Source organism: Geotrypetes seraphini, chromosome 4 (assembly GCF_902459505.1).
Source record: "Geotrypetes seraphini chromosome 4, aGeoSer1.1, whole genome shotgun sequence".
NCBI classification, from domain to species: domain Eukaryota; kingdom Metazoa; phylum Chordata; class Amphibia; order Gymnophiona; family Dermophiidae; genus Geotrypetes; species Geotrypetes seraphini.
This window is the reverse complement of record NC_047087.1, coordinates 48,565,180-48,591,117: the sequence shown is the minus strand read 5'-3', so window position 1 is coordinate 48,591,117 and position 25,938 is coordinate 48,565,180. Positions and strand designations below refer to the sequence as shown.

General features: G+C 39.2%; 1 protein-coding gene across 3 annotated transcripts in view; it reads left to right on the top strand.

The window, feature by feature from the left end:
* Positions 1-25,938, top strand: part of VPS35 (VPS35 retromer complex component) — a 169,109-nt gene that overhangs the window by 114,730 nt on the left and 28,441 nt on the right. For all 3 annotated transcript variants that reach the window (XM_033941682.1, XM_033941681.1, XM_033941683.1), the window contains exons 13-15: positions 3,421-3,543; positions 11,230-11,409; positions 25,328-25,567. In XM_033941682.1, the coding sequence (XP_033797573.1) occupies positions 3,421-3,543; positions 11,230-11,409; positions 25,328-25,567 (543 nt within the window). The remainder of the gene's footprint in view (positions 1-3,420; positions 3,544-11,229; positions 11,410-25,327; positions 25,568-25,938) is intronic.

Here is a 25,938-nt window from a genome sequence, read left to right as displayed (position 1 = left end):
AAAATTTAAAGCCATTCTGAGTTAGAAGTTTGGTGTATTGACTCCACAGCCATGGTTTTTATCCCACACAGCATCAGTAACCAAATGTCCTGCTTCGTAGTTGGTTTCTTCCCTTCATAGCTTGGAGCATTACATGTTTGCACTATGCAGCGAAAATGTTTCCAGTATTATAAAAGCAGTTTAAAACAGCTGCTGATGCTGACTGAGCTTGCTGGCGATTCTCTCAGTCAGGCACCCCTGCAGCCACCACCCGGCATTTGCCGACTTGGAAAGAGGTCCTCTAACCCAGCATAAAATCCTGAGTGTGCCGTGGAGAAAGAGGGCTGACTGAGCTTGCTGGCGATTCTCTCAGTCAGGCACCCCTGCAGCCACCACCCGGCATTTGCCGACTTGGAAAGAGGTCCTCTAACCCAGCATAAAATCCTGAGTGTGCCGTGGAGAAAGAGGGCTGACTGAGCTTGCTGGCGATTCTCTCAGTCAGGCACCCCTGCAGCCACCACCCGGCATTTGCCGACTTGGAAAGAGGTCCTCTAACCCAGCATAAAATCCTGAGTGTGCCGCGGAACGCGGCCCGCGGACGCGTGCCTAAGGCCGCGTGACCGAAGGGGCATGGCCAAAGGGGCAGGACACGCCCCTTTGGAGCCCCTTCGGAGCCGGGAGGAGCGGTGAAGCACTAAGGGCAACTATGGGAAAACGGAAAGCTAAGATTATATCTTCTTCTGTGAATGTGATTGGAACAATGGATCGTCATCTTTCCGTTTCAACTGTAACACCTATTGAAGGTAGGCTTGAACTTCGGTCCCTCTCTGCTTCTATCTCATCCGGCGAGCCCACGCCTCCACCTCAGCCTCTTACTTTATTATCAGAGAAGGCCGATTCCGTCTCCATATCTGGTTCGGACTCAGTCTCTCTATTACCTTCTGAACTAGATTCTAAAATTATATCGAAGGGGGAACAATCTTTCATGGTGTCTCCTGTTTCAATGCCTACCGGTCCTATTTCTAGGCCTGAGTTGGGCAATAAATCAATTACATTACAAGATGTCTGGACTGTTGTAAATAGAATTGAGAACTCATTACAAGGCACAGTAGTTCAACTTTGTCAATTTTCATCAGAAATAACTAATAAAGTGGCTGAACATGATTCTCAATTAGCAGTTATGGGAAAGAAATTGGAGAAAGTAGAAATATCTGTATCTGCAATGCAATCTGCTGCTGTATCTCATGTTAAGGATAATACTCTACTACATCTCCAGTTGGAAAAAATGGAAAACGCTATGAGATCTAGGAACCTCAGATTTCTGAATTTTCCTATATCTCATTTTCTTTCTCCTTTGGAACTTTTAAAAATGCATTTTAAAGAGGTACTTTCTTATACTGGATTAGAAAAGTTTTCTCCAGATAATCTTTATTATTTACCAAATAGTTCCAAAAAAGTATCAGAAGAAGGGGGGAAGATCAAATAGTGTCACCTGATAGTTTAAATATTTCCCAATATTTAGAATCATCAAAAGATTATATAGCTAAGAGAGCAACATTATTAGTCACTTTTATGACTGAATTAGAAAAACAAGATATTCTTAAACTCTATTTTCTGAACAAAAATGCCTTGTTTTGTGGTCAACAGATAAATATTTTTCCAGATGTCTCAAGACAAACTCAATACAGGAGGAAGCAATTCCTACAGCTCAAGGGGAGAACCTTAGCTGTGGGTGCTTCTTTTTTTCTTAAATTTCCTTGTAAATGTTTGGTGACTTATCAGAATACTAGATATATATTTTTGGATCCAGTTCATTTAGAAAATTTTCTTTTAGATAAACCTAAGTTGGATTTATTGCCTGTTACTAGTGTAGAAGCTGAGAAGGAATGAAATGAAATGAAATTATTTGTCTGACTGTAGAGTTATTAGATAACTGATGTTTTAGTTCTTTCTTATGTTTTTGAATTTAAAGTCAGCAATAAGATTAGCCAGCCAGCCCTTAATAATGTGGACTTGAATATATATCTTGATTTGAAGTATTTTTTTTGTATGCTTTGTAAATTGCTTGATTTTGTTATGTTGTAACAATTAATAAATTTATAAATTAAAAAAAAAAAAATAAAACAGCTGCTGATCACATGTCGATCACATAATGATTACGTGTGAAAGGTAGGTGCCAGAAATTAAGGCCAGGGTTTTAAGGGCCTACATTTCTGGCGTCTACTTGTCATGCAAATCGCACCTACAGAGGTGTCTTACGATGCCTAATGCCACTTCCGGCATTAACCATGTCTACAGTGGCATTAGGCATCATAAGGTTTAATTGGTGCAGCCAATTAGTGCACCGATTAAACCAATTAAGATAGGCGGTGGTAGGGCACCTACTACTACTGTCTAACGTCAGGCATCATTTACAGCATCTGTGTTTGCAGAACAGTAGCTGGGACCTCCTGACAGATTCTTGTTTCTCTTGTTTTGAGTATGAGCACTTACTCTCATGTTCATTCATCAATCCTCTTTGTAAACATACCAGCAATAAATGAATACATTTTAAAAATATGAACCTTAGAAAGCAGCCTCTTATATGAGGGCAAGAAGTCGATATATTTCTATTCCTCTTCTGGGGACATAGTCATACCCAGAGCAGTTTGATGCACAGAAATATGCTTTGAAATACAGCCTTTTTTATTCATTATGATGTACTGACTTTTTGAAGGAATTCATTCAAGGCAGTATACAACAAGAATAAGTCAAACATAGACAATAATGTATATTTTATATTCTGTGGTTCTCTGTGATTCTTTTGATTAAAAATTTGGATTGGAAAAAAGTGAAATGCAAGAATTTGTTTGTGCTTTTATTCTTTCTGATCTTGGTAAGGTGCAGTTAGTGACATTCATGTCCTCTTAAGTATTTACAGGGATTTTGAACAGGGATTCCCATTGTTGATCTTCAAGGGTTTTGATAACTTGATTTTCAGGATATCCAAAGTGAACATTCAGCCTCTATATTTGCATATATTTGATTCAAGGGCCAGGTTACTTTGCATATTGTTGTTACTCTGAAAATATGATCTGCGTTTGGCTCTTGAGGACACAAGTTAATAGCTCCCTTACCTAGTGGAACTTATAGCTCATACTAGCTCTAGTCTTGTCCCGAAGACTCATGAGAAACCAAATTCATATGGTGAAGAGTATTCCTTATGCTGAACAATTGATGGATCTGCTTTTCAAGAGGTTGTTCTGCAGTCCTGACATTTGAAGAATGCCCTATGTTAGTCTTACTTGAACTCTCTGAAAAGAAAAAAAAAATATAAATGAGGCGGGCACAGGCTTCATTGTTAATATTGTTCTATGCATAACAAGAAAATTGTTCTTTTTTGTGCCGGATGTGCCTCAGATTTCCAGTTAAACTTAATTTTCTTTAATCATTTCATTTTAGATTCTAAACACAGCTCGGAAACATTTTGGAGCAGGTGGAAACCAGCGGATTCGTTTCACGTTACCTCCCTTAGTATTTGCAGCGTATCAACTTGCCTTCCGGTATAAGGAGAATTCTAAAGTGGTAAGTTGCAGCATGGCTTAAGTGTAAGATGAGTAATTAGTGTTGCTGAGAAAAAAATCTACATACTTTTGTAAGGATGGGCAGACTGGATCAGCCATTTGGCCTTTATCTGCCATCATGTTTCTGTCTTAACATAGGAGACTTTTTTAATGCTACTCTCTCACTTTTGCTCTTCTCCTGAGAAACCTTAACTGAAGCTGCATCATTTCCCAAGTCTAATGAATGAATAACTTGAAGTGGATTATTTTCTGGAGAATGCCTGCACTATTTACATGTACGTTAAATCAGTGATATAACATTTGTAAGATATATATATATATATATATATCTTACAAATTCTGATTGCCTATAATGGCACTGATGTCAGCCTTTGCCTAGCTTCTTTGGAATATTTCCTTCGCCTAGATCAGTCATTTTTGTCAATGATCCATATATATGTCAAGTGCGGCTTGATTTTATTTGTGAATGAATAGGGTGTAGACAGGGGTTGTCTTCCGAATAGGCAAATGTTGAGGAATGTCTGCTTTGCCTTCAGATGAACACTTCAGTCAGTCACAGGCCCACATAGAAATAGCCATTGAACACATCATAGTAGGGGGTCTCCTGCCAACCCTCTCCCAGCTAATAGTGATTTTTGTTGGAAATTATTTTTCCAAGTGCTGTGGAGGGAGTGGCCAATTATGTAGTTGGTACATTGCTAGTTAAAAAGAGATGAAGTGTTATACAGAAAATCAAAAGACATAAATACAATAAAATTATGCATTAAAAACATAATTTTTAAGTGAAATGGTGTGATGGCCATGTTAGTCCACTCTTCAGGATAATATGTAGAAATAAAAGCATAATGGAAAAAATACCTTTTTTATTGGACTAACTTAATGTAGTTTATGATTAGCTTTAGAAGGTAGCCCCTTCTTCCTCATATTTGAGTTCAAAAGTAGCATCATGAGACTCAAAGGTGCAGGGGAAAACCACAGAGGACAAACGCAAATAGTGATAGAGGTGTGGTAGATAGACCCTGATCGATTTTCAGAGGATTGTGTTTGTGAGGAGCTAGCTAAACTGAAGGTGGACAAAGCAATGGTGCCAGATGGAGTACATACAAGGGTACTGAAGGAACTCAGGAAAATTGTTGGTTTTGCTGGCTGACCTTCTCAGTGCTTCTCTAGAATCAGGAGTGGTACCAAAGGACTGGATGTGGTCCCTCTCTACAAAAGTAGAAGTAAGCAAGAAGTAGGGACTACAGGCTGGTAAGTCTGACTTCTATGGTAAGTAAATTAATGGAAACGCTTTTAAAACCAGAGAATAGTGAGTTTCTGGAATCCAGTGGATTACAGGACCCGGGTCAAAATGAATTCACTAGAGGCAGGTCTTGTCAGACAAATCTGATCAATTTTTTTGACTAGGTGACTAGAGAATTGGATAGAGGGAGTATGTTAGATGTTGTGTATTTAGATTTTAGCAAAGCCTTTGACAGAGTTCCACATAGGCATCTAATAAATAAACTGGGTGCACTCATGATGGCCCCAAAGTGACAGACTGGGTCAGGAACTGGTTGAGTAGAAGGCAACAGAGGGTAGTGGTCAATGGAGATATCTCTGTGGAAAGGGATAATCTCTCTGAAGAAAGGGATGTTACCAGTGGCATATCTCAAGGTTTGGTTCTTGAGCCTATTGTTTATAACATTTTTGTAAGCGGTATTGCTGAAGGGCTGTCCAGGTAAGATTTGCCTCTTTGAGGATGATACCAAAATCTGCAATAGTGTAAACACCCCTGATGGTGTGAATATCATGAGGAATGACCTAGCAAAGCTTGAAGAATGGTCTGAAATTTGGCAGCTAAAATTCAATGCTAAGAAATGTAAGGTCATGCATTTCGGCTGCAAAATCCTGAAAGAATAGTACAGTGTGGGGGGGGGGGGTGAAGAAATTTTGTGCACAAAAGAGGAGTGGGACTTGGGATGATAGTATGTGATGATCTTAAGGTGCACTGGATACAAAATTACTTCCTGCTGGTTATGCAACAACTTAGCCGTGCCTCAGTGACGTATCATCCAGCACAATACTACTGAAGATTTATTGCAAGTCAACGGTCTGGGTCTCAATCATTGGCATCTGGCTGTTTGATATTTAAATATTTTTGATATATTTTTTTAAACTTTTTTTTTAAACTTTTTTTAGAACTAATGTCTTTAGATTTACTATTTAGATACAAAAAAGCATTAATAAGATAGTGCAAAGCTTAAATAGCACTTATCTTTCTGGAGCACTGTGAATCCCAACGGGGCCACCGTTTCACCCGCTGTGGCTTCGTCAGGGGATCAATGACAGTGCCTGAAACAAAATAGATTAATTAGCTTTAAAATCTTATAACATTATATAGTTTTCAGTAATTTATAAAGCAAAATCAATTTAGCAACTTACGATATACTTTTGTCTATGCTCCTCACAATTGTACTGCTTAATACAAATGGCGGCGACCCGTGGGAACGCCGAGATTTTAAACTCGTTTAAGCAGCCTATCGGAACTCACGTGATTTGCGTGAACCACGCAAAAAACGTGTAGAGTATACACCTTTACGGAGAAATTTTTTTTGATGTTTCTCTTTGCATCACCTGGTCTCCGTAAAGGTGTATACTCTACACGTTTTTTGCGTGGTTCACGCAAATCACGTGAGTTCCGATAGGCTGCTTAAACGAGTTTAAAATCTCGGCGTTCCCACGGGTCGCCGCCATTTGTATTAAGCAGTACAATTGTGAGGAGCATAGACAAAAGTATATCGTAAGTTGCTAAATTGATTTTGCTTTATAAATTACTGAAAACTACATAATGTTATAAGATTTTAAAGCTAATTAATCTATTTTGTTTCAGGCACTGTCATTGATCCCCTGACGAAGCCACAGCGGGTGAAACGGTGGCCCCGTTGGGATTCACAGTGCTCCAGAAAGATAAGTGCTATTTAAGCTTTGCACTATCGTATTAATGCTTTTTTGTATCTAAATAGTAAATCTAAAGACATTAGCTCTAAAAAAAGTTTTAAAAAAAGTTTAAAAAAATATATCAAAAATATTTAAATATCAAACAGCCAGATGCCAATGATTGAGACCCAGACCGTTGACTTGCAATAAATCTTCAGTAGTATTGTGCTGGATGATACGGTCACTGAGGCACGGCTAAGTTGTTGCATAACCAGTAGGAAGTAATTTTGTATCCAGTGAATTTATTTGATACTTCCAGCAGTACTTGTTTGATGATCTTAAGGTGACCAAACAAGTTGAAAAGGTGATGGCGAAAAATAGAAGGATGGTAGGCTGCATTGGGAGGTATGACTAGTAGGAAAAAGGAAGCATTGATGCCCTTGGTGAGACCTCATTTAGAATATTGTATACAATTCGAAGTCAGTCCAGAGGAAGGCTACTAAAATGGTTGGTAGCCTTCATCATAAGGCGTATGGGATAGACTTAAAATTTTCAATATGTATACTTTGGAGGAAAGATGGAAGAGGGGATATATGATAGAGATATTTAAATTAAAAAATTACAAAAATGTCACTCACCATCAGTGGGCCGCCTCTCTAAGATCCAACATTGAATGTTCAAAAACAGGTATAGAAGAAGCCTCAAAAATGTTTTTAGCATGCAGCAATCATTGATGATTCACAGCTGGCATTCTTTTCTTATCATGGGCAAAAAACTCACACCCGTAGCACAATGTAAAAAGATCTTAAAAGGGGAAAACCCCACTACTGTGCACAGTATTTTTAATTCTTTTTTATATATATATATATTTAAATTTTTATAATACATTTTTATAAATATATGAAATGTAAAGTTCCAAATATAAATTTGCTGAGAAAGGAAGCAAAATATTTAGCTCTGGTGCCAGAGGACGGAACTGGAAAGGATCCACCGGTACAAACTTCTTTTTCCAACGGCAAGCATAAGCCTCTCCCAGTACACAGCCAAGTCTACAACAGAGCCAAAACCTCCAACAAGCACTCGTTTCACCAACACATTTGGTTTCTTCAGAGATTCTGAGGAAAGTTTCCAACAGTCATACAGATTCTCCTTAAGAAATTCTCCAAATAGTTTCCAGCAGCTAAAAAGTTTCACATCAGCTTCAAACGTGCACAACGGCACAGAATAATCAGGAAGTAGAAATAGCAGGTTCAGGGCTGACTTCCGGGACACTCACTTCCAGTATGATATCAGATATTAATAAAAAGCACACCACTTGATATTTTTTTTTTTTTTATTATTTAATCCAAATGGCCACAAAGTTTTCCTGAAAAAAATCCATCTTTGTTCACATTGGTGCAGTTTCTTTCTTATATTCCCTCGTCTCTCTGAAAAAGGAATGTGTTCAAGAACAACACATTTAAATTCAGTAAACAGATGTTTCTCTTTCACACAGTGGTTAAAAGATCAACTTCTTTTTTGTTAGAAATATTGGATCGGTGCTCAAAAATCCTAGTTTTAAAACTCTCTGAAGTTTTCCCAATATATATAAGCTGACAGGGGCAAATAAACCATAAATCACCCCTTTTGTTTCACAAGTTGTTAAACTTCGAAGGACAATGGGCTTTTTTCCAGGCAATTGAACACTAGAGCCCTCCAACATATGCTCAAAAGCAACACACTTACCACATTTGAAATGACCCACCTCCCCAACCCTAGGACTTGACCAGATATATAAGATAGAAACTGGCTGGATTCTCACTGCAGTGGTCACCCAGTCCAAGGACAATGGACTCCATCTTAGTGGAAGTGGTCTTATCAATCGGCTGGAACTATGAGCCTTTCGTCTGGTGCTGCACTGACTACAGTCCTTGCTGGTAGGCAAAGATATTAGGCCACTGCAGTGGCATTATTGAAGACAACTATGTCAACAGGCAGGGAGGCACTGCTGTGGTAGGAGGCGAAAGCATTGTTCTGTTGGGCAGAAGCACTCCTGCAGGTGATCTCTATGACACACTTGGCCGGGGTGGACTACATTCAAGCAGATTATCTCAGCAGATAGACATTAGATGCAAGAGAATGGTTGTTCCTGAAAGCATTCCAGGCCATTGTGAGATGATGAGTTCATCCCAATGTTTGACCTCATGGCAACTGCAAAGAACAAAAAGGTGACTCGGTTCTTCAGCCGAAGATGTGAAACCGGAAGTGCAGAGGTAGACACCTTGGTTCAGTCATGGCCAGAGACCGGGCTATTTTAAATGTTCCCTCCCCACCCCCAGCCCATGATAGGCCAGGTGAGCTGCCGAATACCAAATATCCAGGGAGCAGCAGTTCATGTAGCACTAGATTGACCAGACGTGGTCAATCTAGTGCTACAAAAAGAACAACATCTCGGACTCCAGGTATACCCAGACTTGCTTTCACAAGGGCTGATCGCCCTAGAAGATCTGGGATACTTTGGTTTCACATCATGGCTCTTGAGTATGCTGTGCTAGCCCAAAAAGGGGACTCAGAAGTAGTTATTGCTACGCTTCTTAGAGCTTAAAAGCCAATGATGGTTTAAGTGTATACTAAGGCATGGGAGATATTTCAGTTCTGGTGCTGCAGAAAAAAGCTAGAACCAGGCCCCCATATTATTGGTACTTGCATTCCTCCAAGAGGGCATTGAAAAGGGATTGACAATGGCATCCCTTAAAGTTCAAGTAGCGGGGCTCTCGTGCTTCTGGAGCTGAGAGAAAGCTTCGCTAGCAGCCCTTCTGGAGATAGGTTCTTGAAGGGTGCCCTGAGATTATGGCCTCTGATTCGAGACCCGTTTCCATTCTGGAATCTTAATATATTTTTAGAAAGACTCGGTAGGGCTTTGTATGAATCCTTACAGGAAGCCTCCCTCATGGATCTATTGGTCAAAGCCAATCTTCTTGATGGCAATTACATTTACCAGGAGAGTCTCAGAGTTGCAGCCACTATCGTGCAGAGAGCCATTCATTAGGATCACGGAAGTGGGAGTGACCTTACATATGGTTCCCTCCTCTTACCGAAGGTCCCAGCATTTGACCCTAGGAATTCAGGAAGGCTTTAAAGGTTCTGGACGTCAGGAGGTGAACTAATGAGTTTCGTCTCTCAGATCATGTTTGTGTTAACCAATCAAGTGAGATGAGGCCAACATGCTTCCAAGATCACCATCTCTAGATGGATTCGTAGAGTTATATCCTCTGCTATATTGGTTGCAACAAACAGCCGCCTTTCTCGTTGAAGATGCATTCTACAAGAGGAATGGCCTCCTCTTGGGTGGAAGCATGGGCAGTTCCTCCCGAGGAGATTTGTAGATCAGAAACCTGGTTCTCCCTTCATACCTTCACCAAATTCTAAAGGGTGGCCATAGCAGCACAGGAGGATGCTCTTTCAGTTCCTCAGTACTACGAACAGACTCATCTGTCCCACTCTAGAGTTTGGGGACTGTTTAGGTACATTCAACATACACCCCCATTGCACTGGAAAAAGAGATTAAATTCTGACCTTGATGATATCTTTTCCAGTAGATTGGGATGAAATGCTGAACCCCCCCAAGCAATTTCTTTGATGCACCTGCTCTCTTACTCAAGCTTAATGGTTGCTCCATAGCTAAGATTTCGCGTCAGACTATTGGATTAGGAAGAGTGTTTCTTGTTTAAATTGCATTTTCTTGCATTCATAGTTCCTTGCAGAAGCTTGTTAATATTTTAACTACATTACTTTTTCTTCAATGATTGTTTTACATTCATCCAAGCAGATCAGACACCTGGTATCAGGGAATTCCCCATACCCGTCCTTCTGTATTTTGTAGGGTTGCCGCTGGCTTTGGTACAAACTTGAAGGGGGTGGGGGGCAGCAGAGACCATGGAGAAGGAGTTGAAAAGCTGTGATTGACATCTTCTTCAGTATGTTCACAAGCACAGATGGATAACACCTTGGCTCAGCATACCTTCCTTATCAACTGGAAAATATATTAGTGAGGTAAGAACCTAATTTCTTTTTAGTACAGTTTAGTAACTGTAGCCCTTATATCAGCCATTCCCAACCCAGTCCTTGAGGCATACCATTTCCCATCATGTCTTCAGGATATCTTCATAGAATATGCTTGAGAGAGATTTGCATGCGCTCTCAATTGCATGCAAATCTAACTCACAGATATTCCAAAAACCCAATGGGACTAAGTGTTCCCTGAGGACTGGGTTGAGAATGGCTGCCTTAGATTGTAACTCTGGGGACACGGAAATGCTTACTCTATTTGAATATTACATGCAGTACATAAGCTATCAATGAAAAGTCATGAGCTATTCCTGGGGGGAGTTCTGCACAACTGTTCAATGCAGAATTTGTTCAGAATTCCCCACCAACAGGATGCACGGAGTTCTGCACAAGCAAGGGTAGTAGTGATTTTGCTCACGCTCTCGTCCCCTCCGTCACTAAGCCTCCCACAACAAGAGAAGGGGTACGTGAACTGCTGCACATAGGTCACTTCCTCTTCCTGTGTTAGCTTAGACCTAACTGTATGTGAACCACAGTAATATAACTTTCCATGATCTATATCCAAAATAATATCAAGAGTAGGGAGCTAGATTTGTTACATAGCTACAGTTAAAATTGATTTTCTGAGAGTTGGTGCATATTTTGCTTTCGCATTTTGTTTCTATGCATGTCTTTCTTTGAACATGTTTGCTTATTCTGAGCTATGGCTTTCTTCATTTAGGATGATAAGTGGGAAAAGAAGTGCCAGAAAATCTTTTCATTTGCACATCAGACTATCAGCGCTTTGATAAAAGCAGAATTGGCAGAATTACCTTTACGGCTCTTCCTCCAAGGAGCCCTTGCAGCTGGAGAAATTGGATTTGAGAATCATGAGACTGTAGCATATGAATTTATGTCCCAGGTAACGACTTAATAGTTGACTGCCCATCTTCATGTCTTTTTACTTTGACCTTACTAATTTTTCAGTGTCAAAATGTGCAAAATACAAGTATAATTTTTACTCAAATGCACAAACACAGATGGAAACAGTTTTTTAAAGGTGAACATATCTGTCATCTATAATAATAAAATGCTAAGCGCGCATGCGCACTCTCATCACATGCTTCCCTGATCCCTTCTGTTGGGCTTCTGTTGTGCTTCTGTTGGACTGTGGCGGTAGGAGTGCACATGCGCGACAGAAAAGCCTCCCTGCTCTCCACCTCTCCACTTCGTGGCTGCAGAAACGGCCCCACACTCGCGGCTTCAGGCTCATCCAGCTCCAGCACAGCAGAGAGTTGGCAGTACAGACTAATCAGTTTCTCCTTCCTTCCCGCGAATCGACTGGCTCCTTAGGCCCTTCCCGCCACCCCCTTCCCACCCCCCTTCCCTTCACGCGGTCCCGACTCCAAACCTGCCGACTCCAGCAGCCTGCAGCATTGTACACACGCTGCTTCGGGGGCCTTCTACTGCCCTGATTTACTCTGGCACGTCCCTGATGACATCATCAGAGATGCGGCAGAGCAAATCAGGAGAGAGACACAGAAAAAAAGGAGACAAAAGGAGACACAGACAAAAGGAGAGAGAGACACAGAAAAAAAAAAAAAAATCCACATACAGCAGCCAAAGAGACAAACACCAAAACAAACACAGACAGAGAGACAGCAGCCAAAGAGATAGACAGAAGGTGACAGTCAAAAAACCACACAGAAGAACAGGGGTTTAAAGAGACAGATTTAAAGAAAAAGAAAAAAAATTTGGACAAGGAGAGAGAGACAAACAGAAAAAAAGACGGGGGGCTACAGAGACAGATTAAAAGAGACAGACACCAAAACAAAGACAGACATACAGCGGCTAAGGAGACAGACAGCAAAAAAAGACAGACACACAAATCTATTCTAGCACCCGTTAATATAACGTGCTTAAAGACTAGTCTTATTCTAAAATAGCATGTTTTTATTATTGTTAACTGCTACATTTTGCAGTTTATATGGTGCCAAATATCCAGTGATAAATTGTATAGCATCTTTCTAAACCAGATTGAATGTAAGTGATTAATTTAAAAAAAACTAGAGGATTGAGTTTATCTTTTTTTTTTAAATTTCTTTATACAGTTTTGCATATTACAACAAGTGTATCAGAAAAATTCATATAATCTTATAAATACACACTTGATTTTCTTCATGAACACTTTAAGTACAATATATCATACTTATATTCATATTTTATAATGATTTAAATATTATGTAATACATTTAATAAATATGACAAATGTAAATAAAATAGAAAACCCCCCAATCCCTCCCTACCTATTTCAGAAAATCTAACCTGATGCATCAAAATGTATTAATTAATTCATACATATTATGAGATAAATAAAATAATACCCACCCCCATCCCCACTTAACAAATATCTTATTATGGGAAAATGTTATTAATCATTACAAAAATCTGCTAATGGTCTCCAAATCTTCTGAAATTTACCAAAGTAACCTTTCTGTGTTGCTATTGTGCGCTCCATTTTATATATATATGGCATACCGAATTCCACCAAAAGTTATAACTTAATCTGTAATTTGGATTGAGTTTTTCTAAAGTTATTTAAGAAAGATATTCTGGATATTAGTAGGTAGTCATAATGTAGCTTGGCCAAGCTACATTATTATGACTACCTACTAATATCCAGAATAACTGCCTCTGGCAGTATAGACGGTAGTCAGATACTATGGGAGTGACTCAGTAAGTTGCTGGGTGGTTGCTAGATGTATCTGGAGCCATGAAGACTGCAGTGCGTTCAACAGTTGCTGATGGGTGTATGATGGTGGATCCAGTTGTCAAATATGTCAATCGAGGTAGTCCCAAATGTGCTCGATTGGGTTAAGGTTTGGGGAATTCGGAGGCCAAGGAAGTAACTGGAAATCTTGGCCATGCTCTGCGAACCACTTGCAAACAGTTCTGCGGTAAGGCATCTTGCATTTATTTATTTGTTTTATAACCCGTCCTCCCCAGGAGCCCAGAACGGGTTACAATAAAAAAAAAAATTAGGTACTTAGAACTTCCCTATCTGTCCTGAAGGCTCACAATCGAGCTAAAGTACCTGAGTAACAATTATTGAAATAGTAAAAATATAACAAAATTCCAAGAATGGTGAGGGAAGGGTACAATTTAAATAATATAAAAAAAAAATTAAAATTAAAATAAATAAAAAACATGACAGGAGTTGCCATTCAACATATTACTAATAACTGGAAAGACCACAGCAGACTTAATTTCAATTTTTGGTGGAACTCATTATGTCATCTGTATAAAATGGAAAGATTAATAGCGGTACAAAATGGAAATTATAAAAACTTTATTAAAATATGGGAGCCATTAGCATTGTTTTGTCATGATTAAATACCATGTTTTTCTGTGAATGATACACCATTTTATAGTAGAACTAGTCTTTAAGCCCGTTACATTAACGGGTGCTAGAATAGATCTGTCTGTCTGTCTGTCTGTGTTTCTTTATCTCTCTCTCCTTCTGTCTCCCCCCCCCCCCACGAGCAAAGCTGTCTGCCCCCAGGACACACCTTCCCTCCCCAAAGCAGCCCCCTTTCCCTCTCCCTAACTGTCTCTCTATGGCCCTCTTCTGTCTTCCCCCCCCCCCGAGCAAAGCTGTCTGTCCCCAGCACACCTCTCCCTATCTCTCCATGGCTCCTTCTGTCTCCCCCCGGCACACCCCTCCCCCCCAAAGCAGCCCCCTTTCCCTTTCCTTCTCCCCCTGGCTCCCGGTATTGATCCCCTTCTTACCCTCCCCTCCATCCCGGTGTCTTCTGGCCTGCTCCTCTTCAAAGCAGCCTGCGATCATGGTGGCCGGCTTTAGCGAACCCCGCAGGCTGCTCTCCAACTCGGTAGCACGTTCCCTCTGACGCGATCCCGTGCGTCAGAGGGAGCATGCTACTGAGCTTGGAAAGCAGCCTGCGAGGTTCTTTAAAGCCGGCCACGATCGCAGGCTTCTCTGAAGAGGATCAGCGGCAGCGAGTGAGGTGACACGGCGAGGACACGGGCAGGCAGCGAGTGAGAGGCAGCGGTGAGTGAGGGCGGACGGTGACGCGCCGAGGATAGGGAGAGAGCACAGTCGCGCACCTTCAGCCCCCGCATGTGCCGTGAGGTTAGAATGTTGCCACAGAAACACACCTCACGGTGCCACACCGCACGAATTTTCGAGAGCTCATGCGCGCTCTAGCATTTTATTATATATGATGGGGGTGGGAGGGTATTGGAGAGCTATATGGAAAATTAATATCAGGGTGGGAGGGAAGGGGGAGGAGGGATTATTATTTTATGTAAAGACATTACTGATAAGATTTTCAAGTGATTTGTTAATTGTTGCTATGATTATTGTACACTTATTGAAAGATGAAAAAATGAATAAAGAATTAAATAAATAAATAAATAAAAAACCTCAAAGTCCCAAAGCAAGACAGAATAGAAGTCCAGTTAGGCTCTAATCACTGGCCAAAGATGATCACTGAATCCTAATCGTGGGTGAGGGCTAACGGCCGAAGATTGCAGGTAGAGAGGAGGAGGCAGGTCACAGCTGAACTACTGACCTTAAGAACAACATTCGGAGGCTCTCCCTCCACAGACTCCCCGACATCCGATGCACCATTGTTTGACACTGGGTCCGACCAACTCCAGCATCCGATCTTCCACTTTCGGCCCCAACCAGCTGTTTTCTCTTCCCCCCTCTGCTGCCAGAATTGAATCCTGGACGGGCTGTGGTGGTAGGTGGCTGCGGTGCCAGTGTCGCCATGGAGCTGGGGGGGTGCCTCTGCTCTCCTTCTGTCCTTAGGCGACTGCTTGTAGGTCTCTTCACGTCTTCTACTCCTTCCTGACACACTTTTTTTATGCTCGCCAACTGCGCTTCTTTTGTTGAAAGATCCCATTGGCCATATGGAAGACCATCAACATGTACGGGGGTTCCTTATTCGGCAAGCATGGAGAGATACCCATATTGATTGAGAGTGCCTTCCAGAGGTATCAAAGGACCCAGATCATACCAAGAATACATTCCCCAGACCATAATGTTGCTGCCACCAGCTTGTACACAAACCAACAGTGGTTGCTGGGTGTGTATTCTCAACATTTTCACACTTAATTTTTATTATAATTTTTACTTTCTATTTCTGGAGGAATGGTTTTTATGGAATAGAAAATGTAATGCATGCATGTGTTGAATGATTGAAGTTATGCATGATAAAATGTTTGTTTTAAAGATTTTTAATAATCTTATCCTGGATAAGAATTTTTTTTTTTTCAGAATATTTCAATACATATTTAGTTCAGTTGAACATAAAAATTTTGGATAGATGAAAATTATCCGTATAAATAAGAAAGCTGAGATATAGGAATTATTAAATTCTAACAGTAATATTTTTTATTAATATTGTGGAGTAAGTGGTATAAATTTATTTTATTTTTATAGCTTGTTATGGAGTGATGTCATACCTGATCTAATTTGCATTTCCAAGTGTTTGTAGATGTATGGGGAGGGGTGGGAGGGAATGGGAGGGTGTTAAAATTTAAGGGTTTGGGTAAAGTAGGTAATATTTTGATTTATCTTAGCTATGGGAAATGGAATTTATAAGGAATATTAAAGTTTGGATTGTGGCACTACAAATTATATTAGAGTATAATGGATCTTAAGATAATATCTTTAAATGTTAATGGTCTCAATCACCCGATTAAAAGGAAAAAGGCATTATTATTTTTAAAAAGACAGAACGCAGATATATGTTGCATACAAGAGACCCATCTGTCAAATACTGAATCTATAAAGCTAAAAGGTGATTGGGTCAAACAATGTTATTTTTCTCCAGCAATAGGGAAAAAAGCTGGTGTTGCTATATTAATAAAAAAAAAATGTTCTGCTTCATTTAAATTTAAGGCAGCTGATCCTCTTGGAAGGTGGGTATATGTGGAAATGGACATGGGAAATACCACCATGACGCTCTTCAATATATATGCCCCTAATTCGAATCAGAATGAATTTTTTAAAACTCTGCAACAATTGATTCTTCCACTGGCTACTTCAAATCTAGTAGTAGCAGGGGATTTCAATGCTGTTATGGATCCACTGATGGATAAAAGTCCGAGAAGATTTATAAAATCGTTAGGCCTTGATAATTTGGTACAATCTTGTGATTTAAAAGATATTTGGCGTATACTTCATTTTGATGGTCGGGAATTTTCATTTTGCTCCCAGGTTCATAATTCTTTTTCTAGAATAGATTATATTTTTGTTTCTAATCAATTAGTGCATCAAGTCACACAGACTGTCATTGATCCAATTATACTATCTGATCATGCAGGAGTGTGGATTGAAATTAAAATGATAGATCAGAATGGAAATAGACCTATATGGAGATTAAATAATACATTGCCTGCAGATAATGACTTTTGTGAAAATCCTCTGGAAAAAATGAAAGATTATTTTCAAATGAATGATACAGAAGGAATTTCAATAGAGACTTTGTGGGATGCTTTTAAAGCATACATTAGAGGACAAATTATTTCTTATTCAGCTTTACAAATAAAAAAGGAAAAAAAGCAATTTACAGATTTGGAAGAAGTGGTTAAGTCTCTAGAATCAAAATTAATTGAAAAATGGGATTATTTGACACAACAAGAACTTTTAAAAGCTAAACGTAAATATAATGAAATTTCTTCAAAAATAATTAGAAAAGATTTATTTGTAAAGCAAGCTTTGTATTATGGAAATTCAAATAAGGCGGGAAGAATGCTGGCAAATTATCTTAAAGCAAAAAAAAGAAAAACAAAAATAATTGCTATTAAGAATGAGAATGGTGAAATGTTGTCTCAAATTGAACCCATTATAAAACAGTTTTTAAAATTTTATAAAGATTTGTATTCTTCTGAGCCTTATTTGGAAAAGGAAAAGGAAGGTTTAGATTTTTTAAAGTTAATAGAGGGACCAAAGATTCCTGAAATATAAAACGAAGTTGGAGGAGCCAATATCCTTAAAAGAGTTAGATACAGCTTTGAAATCCCTTAGGGTTGGATCCGCTCCAGGTGGAGATGTTTATACAGTGGAGTTTTATAAATCATTTCAAAACATCATAATGCCCTATTTATTAAAATTGTATCAGACACAACTAAATAAAGGTTGTATTACAGGTACTATGGCTGAATCAATAACTATAGTTTTACCTAAGCCAAATAAAGATCCCACTTTGGTTTCAAATTATAGACCTATTTCGTTAATAAATGTAGATGGAAAAATTTTAACTAAGGCATTAGCATTAAGATTGGCTAAAGCTCTCCCTTTCATTATAGATATGCATCAAACAGGTTTCGTAGCTCAAAGACATTCATCTCATAATACTAGATTGGCACATCACATGTTGTATTTGACAAAATCTATTAATGACCCAGCATTTTCTATTTCATTAGATGCTGAGAAAGCTTTTGATAGAGTGGAATGGACCTTCATGTATCAGGCAATGGAATGGTTTGGTATAGGATCCGGATTTATACAAATAATAAAAGCATTGTATAGCTCCCCTGCTGCTAGATTGTATATTAATAATAATTTTTCAGAACGGTTCATTCTACAGAGGGGGGTTAGACAAGGATGTCCACTATCTCCTTTGCTTTTTGATATCGTTTTGGAACCCTTGTTATTAGCTATAGAACAGGTAAAGGAGATACAGGGTATTTCGCATTCAGATAGAGAATATAAATTATCAGCATATGCGAATGATATTTTACTTTATTTGAGAAATCCGGAAACAACCATTCCACACTTGCTTGAATTGATTGAAAAATTTGGAAAATTTTCAGGATATAAAATAAACTGGAATAAATCAGAAGTGCTTCCACTCAATGTACATTGTACAAAAAGTCTATTTGACTCATTTTCTTTTATCTGGAAAGAGGAGGGTTTAAAATATTTAGGAATTTGGATTACAAAAACTGTGGATGAGACTATGAAAATTAATGAAAAAAATTTATTACAAAAAGTGTCAGAAATGTATGAGCAATGGAACCCTTTGTGCATATCTTGGTGGGGGAGAGTGCAAACTGTAAAAATGATGATCTTACCAGTAGTTTGTTACCAAATGGGTATGATACCAATTTTTTTTCAGGGGTCTTTTTATAAAAAATTGGATAAGATTTTAACAAAATTTATTTGGCTTGGAAAAAACCCCAGAATTGCTCTAGTATCTTTACAAAGACCAATTGCGGAAGGAGGGGTAAATTTTCCAAATTTTTATAGGTACCATCAAACCTATATTATGCGTCAAGGTATGTATTGGATCCTCCCAGAGCCCATTGAAAATATATCAGATTGGTTCTGGTTAGAATGGAGACTAATGTTTCCTTTACGTCTGAGTCATGTTATCAGTATTCAAATGCCAAGGTTATATAAGGAGCACAAAATATTTGTTGATACTTGGAAAACTATAATAATAATAATAATAATTTTATTCTTGTATACCGCCATACCCAAAAAGTTCTAGGCGGTTCACATTCATTAATTACAGTCCGCGGTGATACACGGATTTACAATATATTGACAAAATTACAAATTTACACAAATTACAAAATATTGACAAAATTACAAATTTACAGAGTTGTAACGAAGTTACAGAACTGTCAAAACTACAAAATTACAGAATTGTAACAAAAAATTACAAGCGATGAAGAGGGGGGGGGGCGAGAGGAAAAAACTATAGCTGAGATTTAGCAGGGGTAGTGGTAAGACAGAAGGAAGGGTTGGTACGCGCTAGCGAGTGTGAGATCAAGTGTGGAGGGGGGGAGAGTGGGAAGGGGGAGAAGCCGGTGGCAAATGGGATTGAGATCCCTGTTCACGGAAGAGGTGCGTTTTGAGGAGTTTTATATAACTTATATAAGGTATATAAGTAACCTAACTCCTATTCCAATAACTAAATCAACGACTCAAACAATATGGCTCAATCCAAAGATCAAAGTTGGCGGTTTTAAAATTATCTGGAAACATTGGATGATAGCTGGAATTCGGATTTTAGAGGATGTAATGAATAAAGGTAAACTGCTTGAGTTTTCACAATTGCAAAATAAATTTGGTTTAAATAAATCACTATTTCAGATGGATGCAATTGAAGCAGGCCATTCAGGTAGGGTTCCCTGAATGGAAAAACCTTAATAACTATCATAGTATGGAATTCTTATCTTTTCAGATAGATTCCATGGGTCACCAGGCCGCACTGTGGTATAAATTGATATCTGGATTCGTACATAAAAAGAAAAAAAATGGTCTTAGAGATATTTGGAGCATTGAGATTAAGCATCAGATTAATGCATCTCAATGGCCACGACTTTGGTCTTGGAGGTTAAGATGTACATTGTCAGCTTCTATGAGACAAACTTGTTTTTTTATTTTACATAGAGCTTTATGGACCCCTACACGTTTACATAGAATTGATAGCTCTAAGTCTAATAGATGCTGGCATTGTCATCTAGAAGCAGGGACATTAGATCATCTTTTATTTTATTGTCCATTCATATTAATATTTTGGAAATCAATTTGGCCTCAAATTAATAGGATGTTAGAAAATCCGGTAGCCTTGACATATGATACGATTTTGTTTGGTCCTACAATGAGAGCTCGGAGTCAAATTTCGTTAAATAACAATAAACTTTTATTTATATTGACTGGAGTAGCAGTTCAACAAATTACACATAACTGGAAAAATTGTGACAGATTAAACTATAATTTTTGGTGGAACTCAGTTTGCCATATATATAAGATGGAGCGTACATTTGCAACACAAAAAGGTTATATAGATAAGTTCAAGAGGATTTGGGGACCATTAACAGATTTTTGTAATGACTGATTTTCATTTTTCCCATATTAAGATAATGGTTAAAGGAGGGAGGGTGAGAGGGGGTAAGGTTTTTATTCTCTTTGTCATAAATTATAAATAATTTATCATAATAGATGTTATTCTTATGTGACAATAACAAAATAAAGGGAGGGAAGAGGATTCATAATTAAATAATAATTGATAAAATCATTACAGTTTATATGATATGTAAAATCATAATAAGGATAATATAAGATATGTTTTATATAAAGTACATTATAGAAATATCAAGTGTATTGTTAAAATAATTGTATGAAAATTTATGACACTTGTTATATGAAAAAATCAATAAAAAACTTAAAACAAAAAACAAAAAAGTTTTCACACTTGACACGCCAATGTCCATCCATTCGATGGAGCTCAACATGTGACTCATTGAAGAAGGCAACCCTATGTACGTGTTTTGCATGGTTTCACCCCTATGGTAATATAATCTGGTTCTGTGCAAGTCAGTTTACAAGGAGCTGCTACAAGAAATAAATGACTACTTTTAAGTTATTTTATAGCTAGATTTTCTGGCATACCTAACTGACTTAGGTTTTCAGTTGAAAACTGTGTTAGATCTGATTAAAGGTTTGCATAGCTAGGTTAAGATAGCTAAGGGCTTGCCTACTAAAGCTTGTCTCCTGTTTGTGTATATGGGAAAACTGCTTAGAAAATATGACTTTAAGGGCTAGATTCACTAAGCCCACCGATCAAAGTCCTGACCACTTAGTGACCCATTTGTGACCTGGACCCGATCCACTAACCTGCCTCCTGATCCGATTCTGATCCAAGCATGCAAATGACGGGGAATGGCATGTAAATATAGGCAGGCAGCGATTCACTAAAAAAAAGAGGAACACCTACTGGGCTGGCTGATCCAAAAACAAGCGACTGCTGAGAACCAGTCGCACACATCCCTGCCAACTCTCCTGCTCCATTGCCGCATTGAAATCCCTGCCAACTTCCAGCCCTGCTCTCTGCCCCGACCCTCCTGCCTCGACTTTCTCTGCCCAGCTTGGTTTGAGGCTTGTCGGCTCGTGCGCATTCCGGCGGGGAAAGAGAAAGTGATCAATTTGCTCCCTGCTCTCCACCGTGATTCTGCTTGCCGCCCTGCGCTCACTGCCCCGACTCTTTTCTGCCTCGCTCTCTGCCCTTCCCTGTAGTGCAAGCCCGTGGTTTTAACCCGCTTTAAACCCATGGTTTAAAACCACGGGCTTGCAAGTAAAAAAATTAAATTTTTTAAAAAAAACCACAGACATCAAATGCATGCGCAGACCATCTACAGGCAAAGTAGATGGTCTGCGCACATGTTAGGATCGCCCCCATTTGAATACAGGCCCATTGTGAATCAGTCGGCCTGTGTCAGATCGGACACGGAGCGGAGTGAATCGGGCAAGTTAGTGAATCTAGCCCTAAGTCAGGGGTTCTTAATCAGTGCTGCCTGCAGTTTCCCAAGGGGTGTAAAAAGGGGTTAAATTGGGTGCAGAGAAGTCTTAAAATATGAGGCAATTTATCAAAACTTTCTAGACAAGAGATACTGGTAGTATAACTGTGTATTAACAACATGTCCTAAGTCATAAGTCTGTTCTAAGAATGTATATGGAATCTCTGCCCCCTCACTTATTTTTTTGCCTGGCTTGATTTGCCCACATTGTGAATTGAGGATGCTGTAATTAGCCATAGGAACTAATTTTTTAGTTTAGTTTAGTTTTTAGAACAAAGGTTTTAGTTGGTTAAATCTTTTAAATATTGTATTAGTCTGATGATGCTTTGGAAGTTTGAAGTTCTAAAGAGTCAGCTTCAGCTTTCAGGTATCCACCAGTGATGTGAAGCACCATCTCTAATGAAAAATCATGTTTGTATCTTTCCTTCTAAAAGAAAAACAGGAAATAACTTAATTTTGGGAACATTGCTTTCATAGGACTTGCCCAACAGACTGTAACTGGCTTATCTCTTATAAGCATTGTTCCTTGTGGCTATGCATTTTTTAAACCTGTAATGCTTTATTGTACTTAGTTGCTATTTACATTACCAAGGAGAGTGACATCTTAGAAAGTATCTTTATGAGTTTGTGTACCCTGGTATCCATACCCATCTGTTCTGATGTGTTGACTCCTGAGGCAGGCGCCTCTGTGCTGAAATGCAGAGCTGCATTATGTCCGACTAATAAAATTTCTATTTAATCTTAAGTTTTTACATAGAAACATGATTGCAAATAAAAGACCAAATAGCCCACCAGTCTGTCTATCCGCAGAATCCATAAAAATATAAGAAAAGCCTTTCTGGGTCAGATTGGTCCATCAAGCCCAGTAACCCGTTCTCACGGCGGCCAATCCAGGTCCCTAGTACCTGATCAAAACCCAAGGAGTAGCAATATTCCATGCTACTGATCCAGAGCAAAAAATATACAGGGGTGACCAATTCAAACCGTTGGTATTATAGAGTGACTAAAGAGGTCAATGGAACTGATCCAGAACAAGCAGTGGCTTCTTCCATGTCTTTCTCAATAACAGACTATGGACTTTTCCTCCACTATCTCCTCCTCTCCCTAAGAGTTCCCATGTGCATGTCCCATGCTTTCTTGAATTCAGACACAGTCTTTGTCTCCACCACCTCTACTGGAAGACTATTCCACACATTTACCACCCTTTAACAAAATATTTTCTTAGATTCCTCCTGAGTCTTATCGCCTCTCAACTTCATCCTATATCCTCCAATTCTGGACCTTCCTTTCAAATGAGAGACTCGCCTCATGCGCATTTATGCCACGTAGGTATTTAAAAGTCTCTCAAGAATACAAGTTGCAATAACAAAATATAAATTCAATAAACAATCAAACTGTTATTAGCCAAATAGTGGGGATACCCCATGAAAAACCATGGTAACACTCAGTTCCTTATCCATTCAGCGTGAGAATTGTTATAGCAGGAAGATCTACTCGCTGTAAGGAACATGATACATTCCTGGTGATATCTATGAAGATAAGTGAACTGTTTTTTGTTCTTTTTCTTGGTTCCCTGTGCACAGTAGTGGCTTTGTTCCCGTTTTGAAAAACTACATTTGAAAATTTGTGGAGTCTTTTGCCTATGATAACAGAGCAGGACTGGCTTAAAAACTCAATGGGTTGCCGTCCATACAGTGTTGATAGTTGAGGCTTTTTCTCCACTGAGTATAAATGGTTTTTCATGGGGTATCATAAGCACATAAGCAATGCCTCTGCCGGGTCAGACCTGAGGTCCATCGTGCCCAGCAGTCCGCTCACGCGGCGGCCCAACAGGTCCAGAACCTGCGTAATAATCCTCTCTCTATACCCCTCTATCCCCTTTTCCAACAGGAAATTGTCCAATCCTTTCTTAAACCCCAGTACCGTACTCTGCCCTATTACATCCTCTGGAAGCGCATTCCAGGTGTCCACCACCCGCTGAGTAAAGAAAAACTTCCTAGCATTTGTTTTGAATCTATCCCCTTCTAATTTTTCCGAATGCCCTCTTGTTCTTTTATGTTTTGAAAGTTTGAAGAATCTGTCTCTCTCCACTTTCTCTATGCCCTTCATGATCTTGTAGGTCTCTATCATGTCTCCTCTGAGTCTCCGCTTTTCCAGGGAGAAGAGCTCCAGCTTCTCCAATCTTTCAGTGTATGAAAGGTTTTCCATGCCCTTAATCATTCGTGTCACTCTCCTCTGGACCCTTTCAAGTATTGCCATATCCTTCTTAAGGTGCGGTGACCAATACTGAACACAGTACTCCAGGTGTGGGCGCACCATTGCCCGATACAACGATATCCTCACCACTTGGCTAATAACAGTTTGATTGTTTATTGAATTTAAAAGTTTCTATCATACCATCCCTCTCCCTCATTTCCTCCAAGTATACTTATTGAGATCTTTAGGTCTGCCCCTATACGTCTTATGATGAAGACCACTGACCATTTTAGTAGCTTTCCTCTGGACTGACTCCATCTTTGTTTATATCTTTTGGAGGTGTGGTCTCCAGAATTATATACAATATTCCAGTGACAGATGGTTATTTCCCCATAGCCACGTGCTGCTGCAGAAGGAATCCACTCTTCACTCTACCTCTGTTGTACTTTACTGGGCTCTCTAGCTCCAACTACAGTTTTTTCTTTCTGCAAGCATGCCTGAAGGAGTGCTTGTTCTGCTCTTCCCATTTTATTATTTTTAATTTGATGTAATTTAGTCCCTTTTTTGGGTAATTTGGCACTTGGAGCTATTTTGAAGCTCTGACTCAAAACCCCACTTTTCCAACCTCCCCCGATTCCTCTCGCAGGTTGTCCTTTCCCACCCCATCTACTCACTTCCTGCATATTTTCCTTTTGCTAATAGGGTTGGGAAACTATCCAGCACTGCACGATTCATGTCCAAGGGTTGGTCATAGTCTTCTACTGCAGTTCAGTCTTTGCTGCTGAGAGAGCCGTTTTCAGGAAATAATGGAAACATGATTATCCATTCTATCTAGTACACAATATTTTTTTCTGTGCTATAAAATACACATATTTTGACTTTTTCCCCTGAAGAGTATGCCCATACCCTTGCAATGCAATGCTTCCTCATGGTTGAACATGCATAAGTTGTAGTTCTGTGAATGAGTTTGAAAATTTCCTTCTTAATTCCACATGGTTATTTAAAGAATCCAACATATTTATAGTCTTGTAAGGTATGCAGCACTGTCATATGATTTTGACAAGTTGCTTTTGCTATTTGTGTTGGACTAATGCTGTCTTATCTTTGAAAGTAGACTGAGCTGCAGTTTGAACCATTGTAATCGAGAAGATTCATCCATTCCTCCAACAGTAGTATGATACATAATAAAATGTGAATTCTATTGAAAATGTAATAGAAAAAATTCTAGAATTGTATTTTATCAAGCCTGCCTAGGAAAATGCTTAAAGTTTCTTACTCTTACCTCTTAATTTTGTTTACTTCAGGCATTTTCTTTGTACGAAGATGAAATCGGCGATTCAAAAGCACAGCTGGCAGCAATTACGCTGATAATTGGAACATTTGAGAGAATGAAGTGTTTCAGTGAGGAGAACCATGAGCCTTTGAGGACTCAATGTGCACTGGCTGCATCAAAGCTTCTTAAAAAGCCTGACCAGTGCCGAGCTGTGAGCACCTGTGCCCATCTGTTTTGGTCTGGGCGAAATACTGATAAGAACGGAGAGGAGGTATGAAAAAAATGTCTGGAACGTTTTCCCTACAATGATTTTCTTTCTCGATTGTATTTCACTTTTTAATTAGTCTTCTACTCTAGAATTCAGTTCCTCCAATCCACAGCCATCATACAGTGGGAATCTGAATTGAACTGTCTCACTTTATTATGGGCTTCTTTCAGGATCAAGTTTCAAGTTTATTAGGTTTTTATATACCGCCTAGAGAATGACACAGTGGCTGTTACCCGCGGCTAACCATGACTACCCGCCAAAATGGTGGGGTAACCCGCCAAAATGGTGGTGGGAAAAATTGGTCACCACGAGTACGGGGAGAAGGCCATTCACTGCTCCGCAATTAAGGGAGAGAACGTGCGTAGTCACCGATC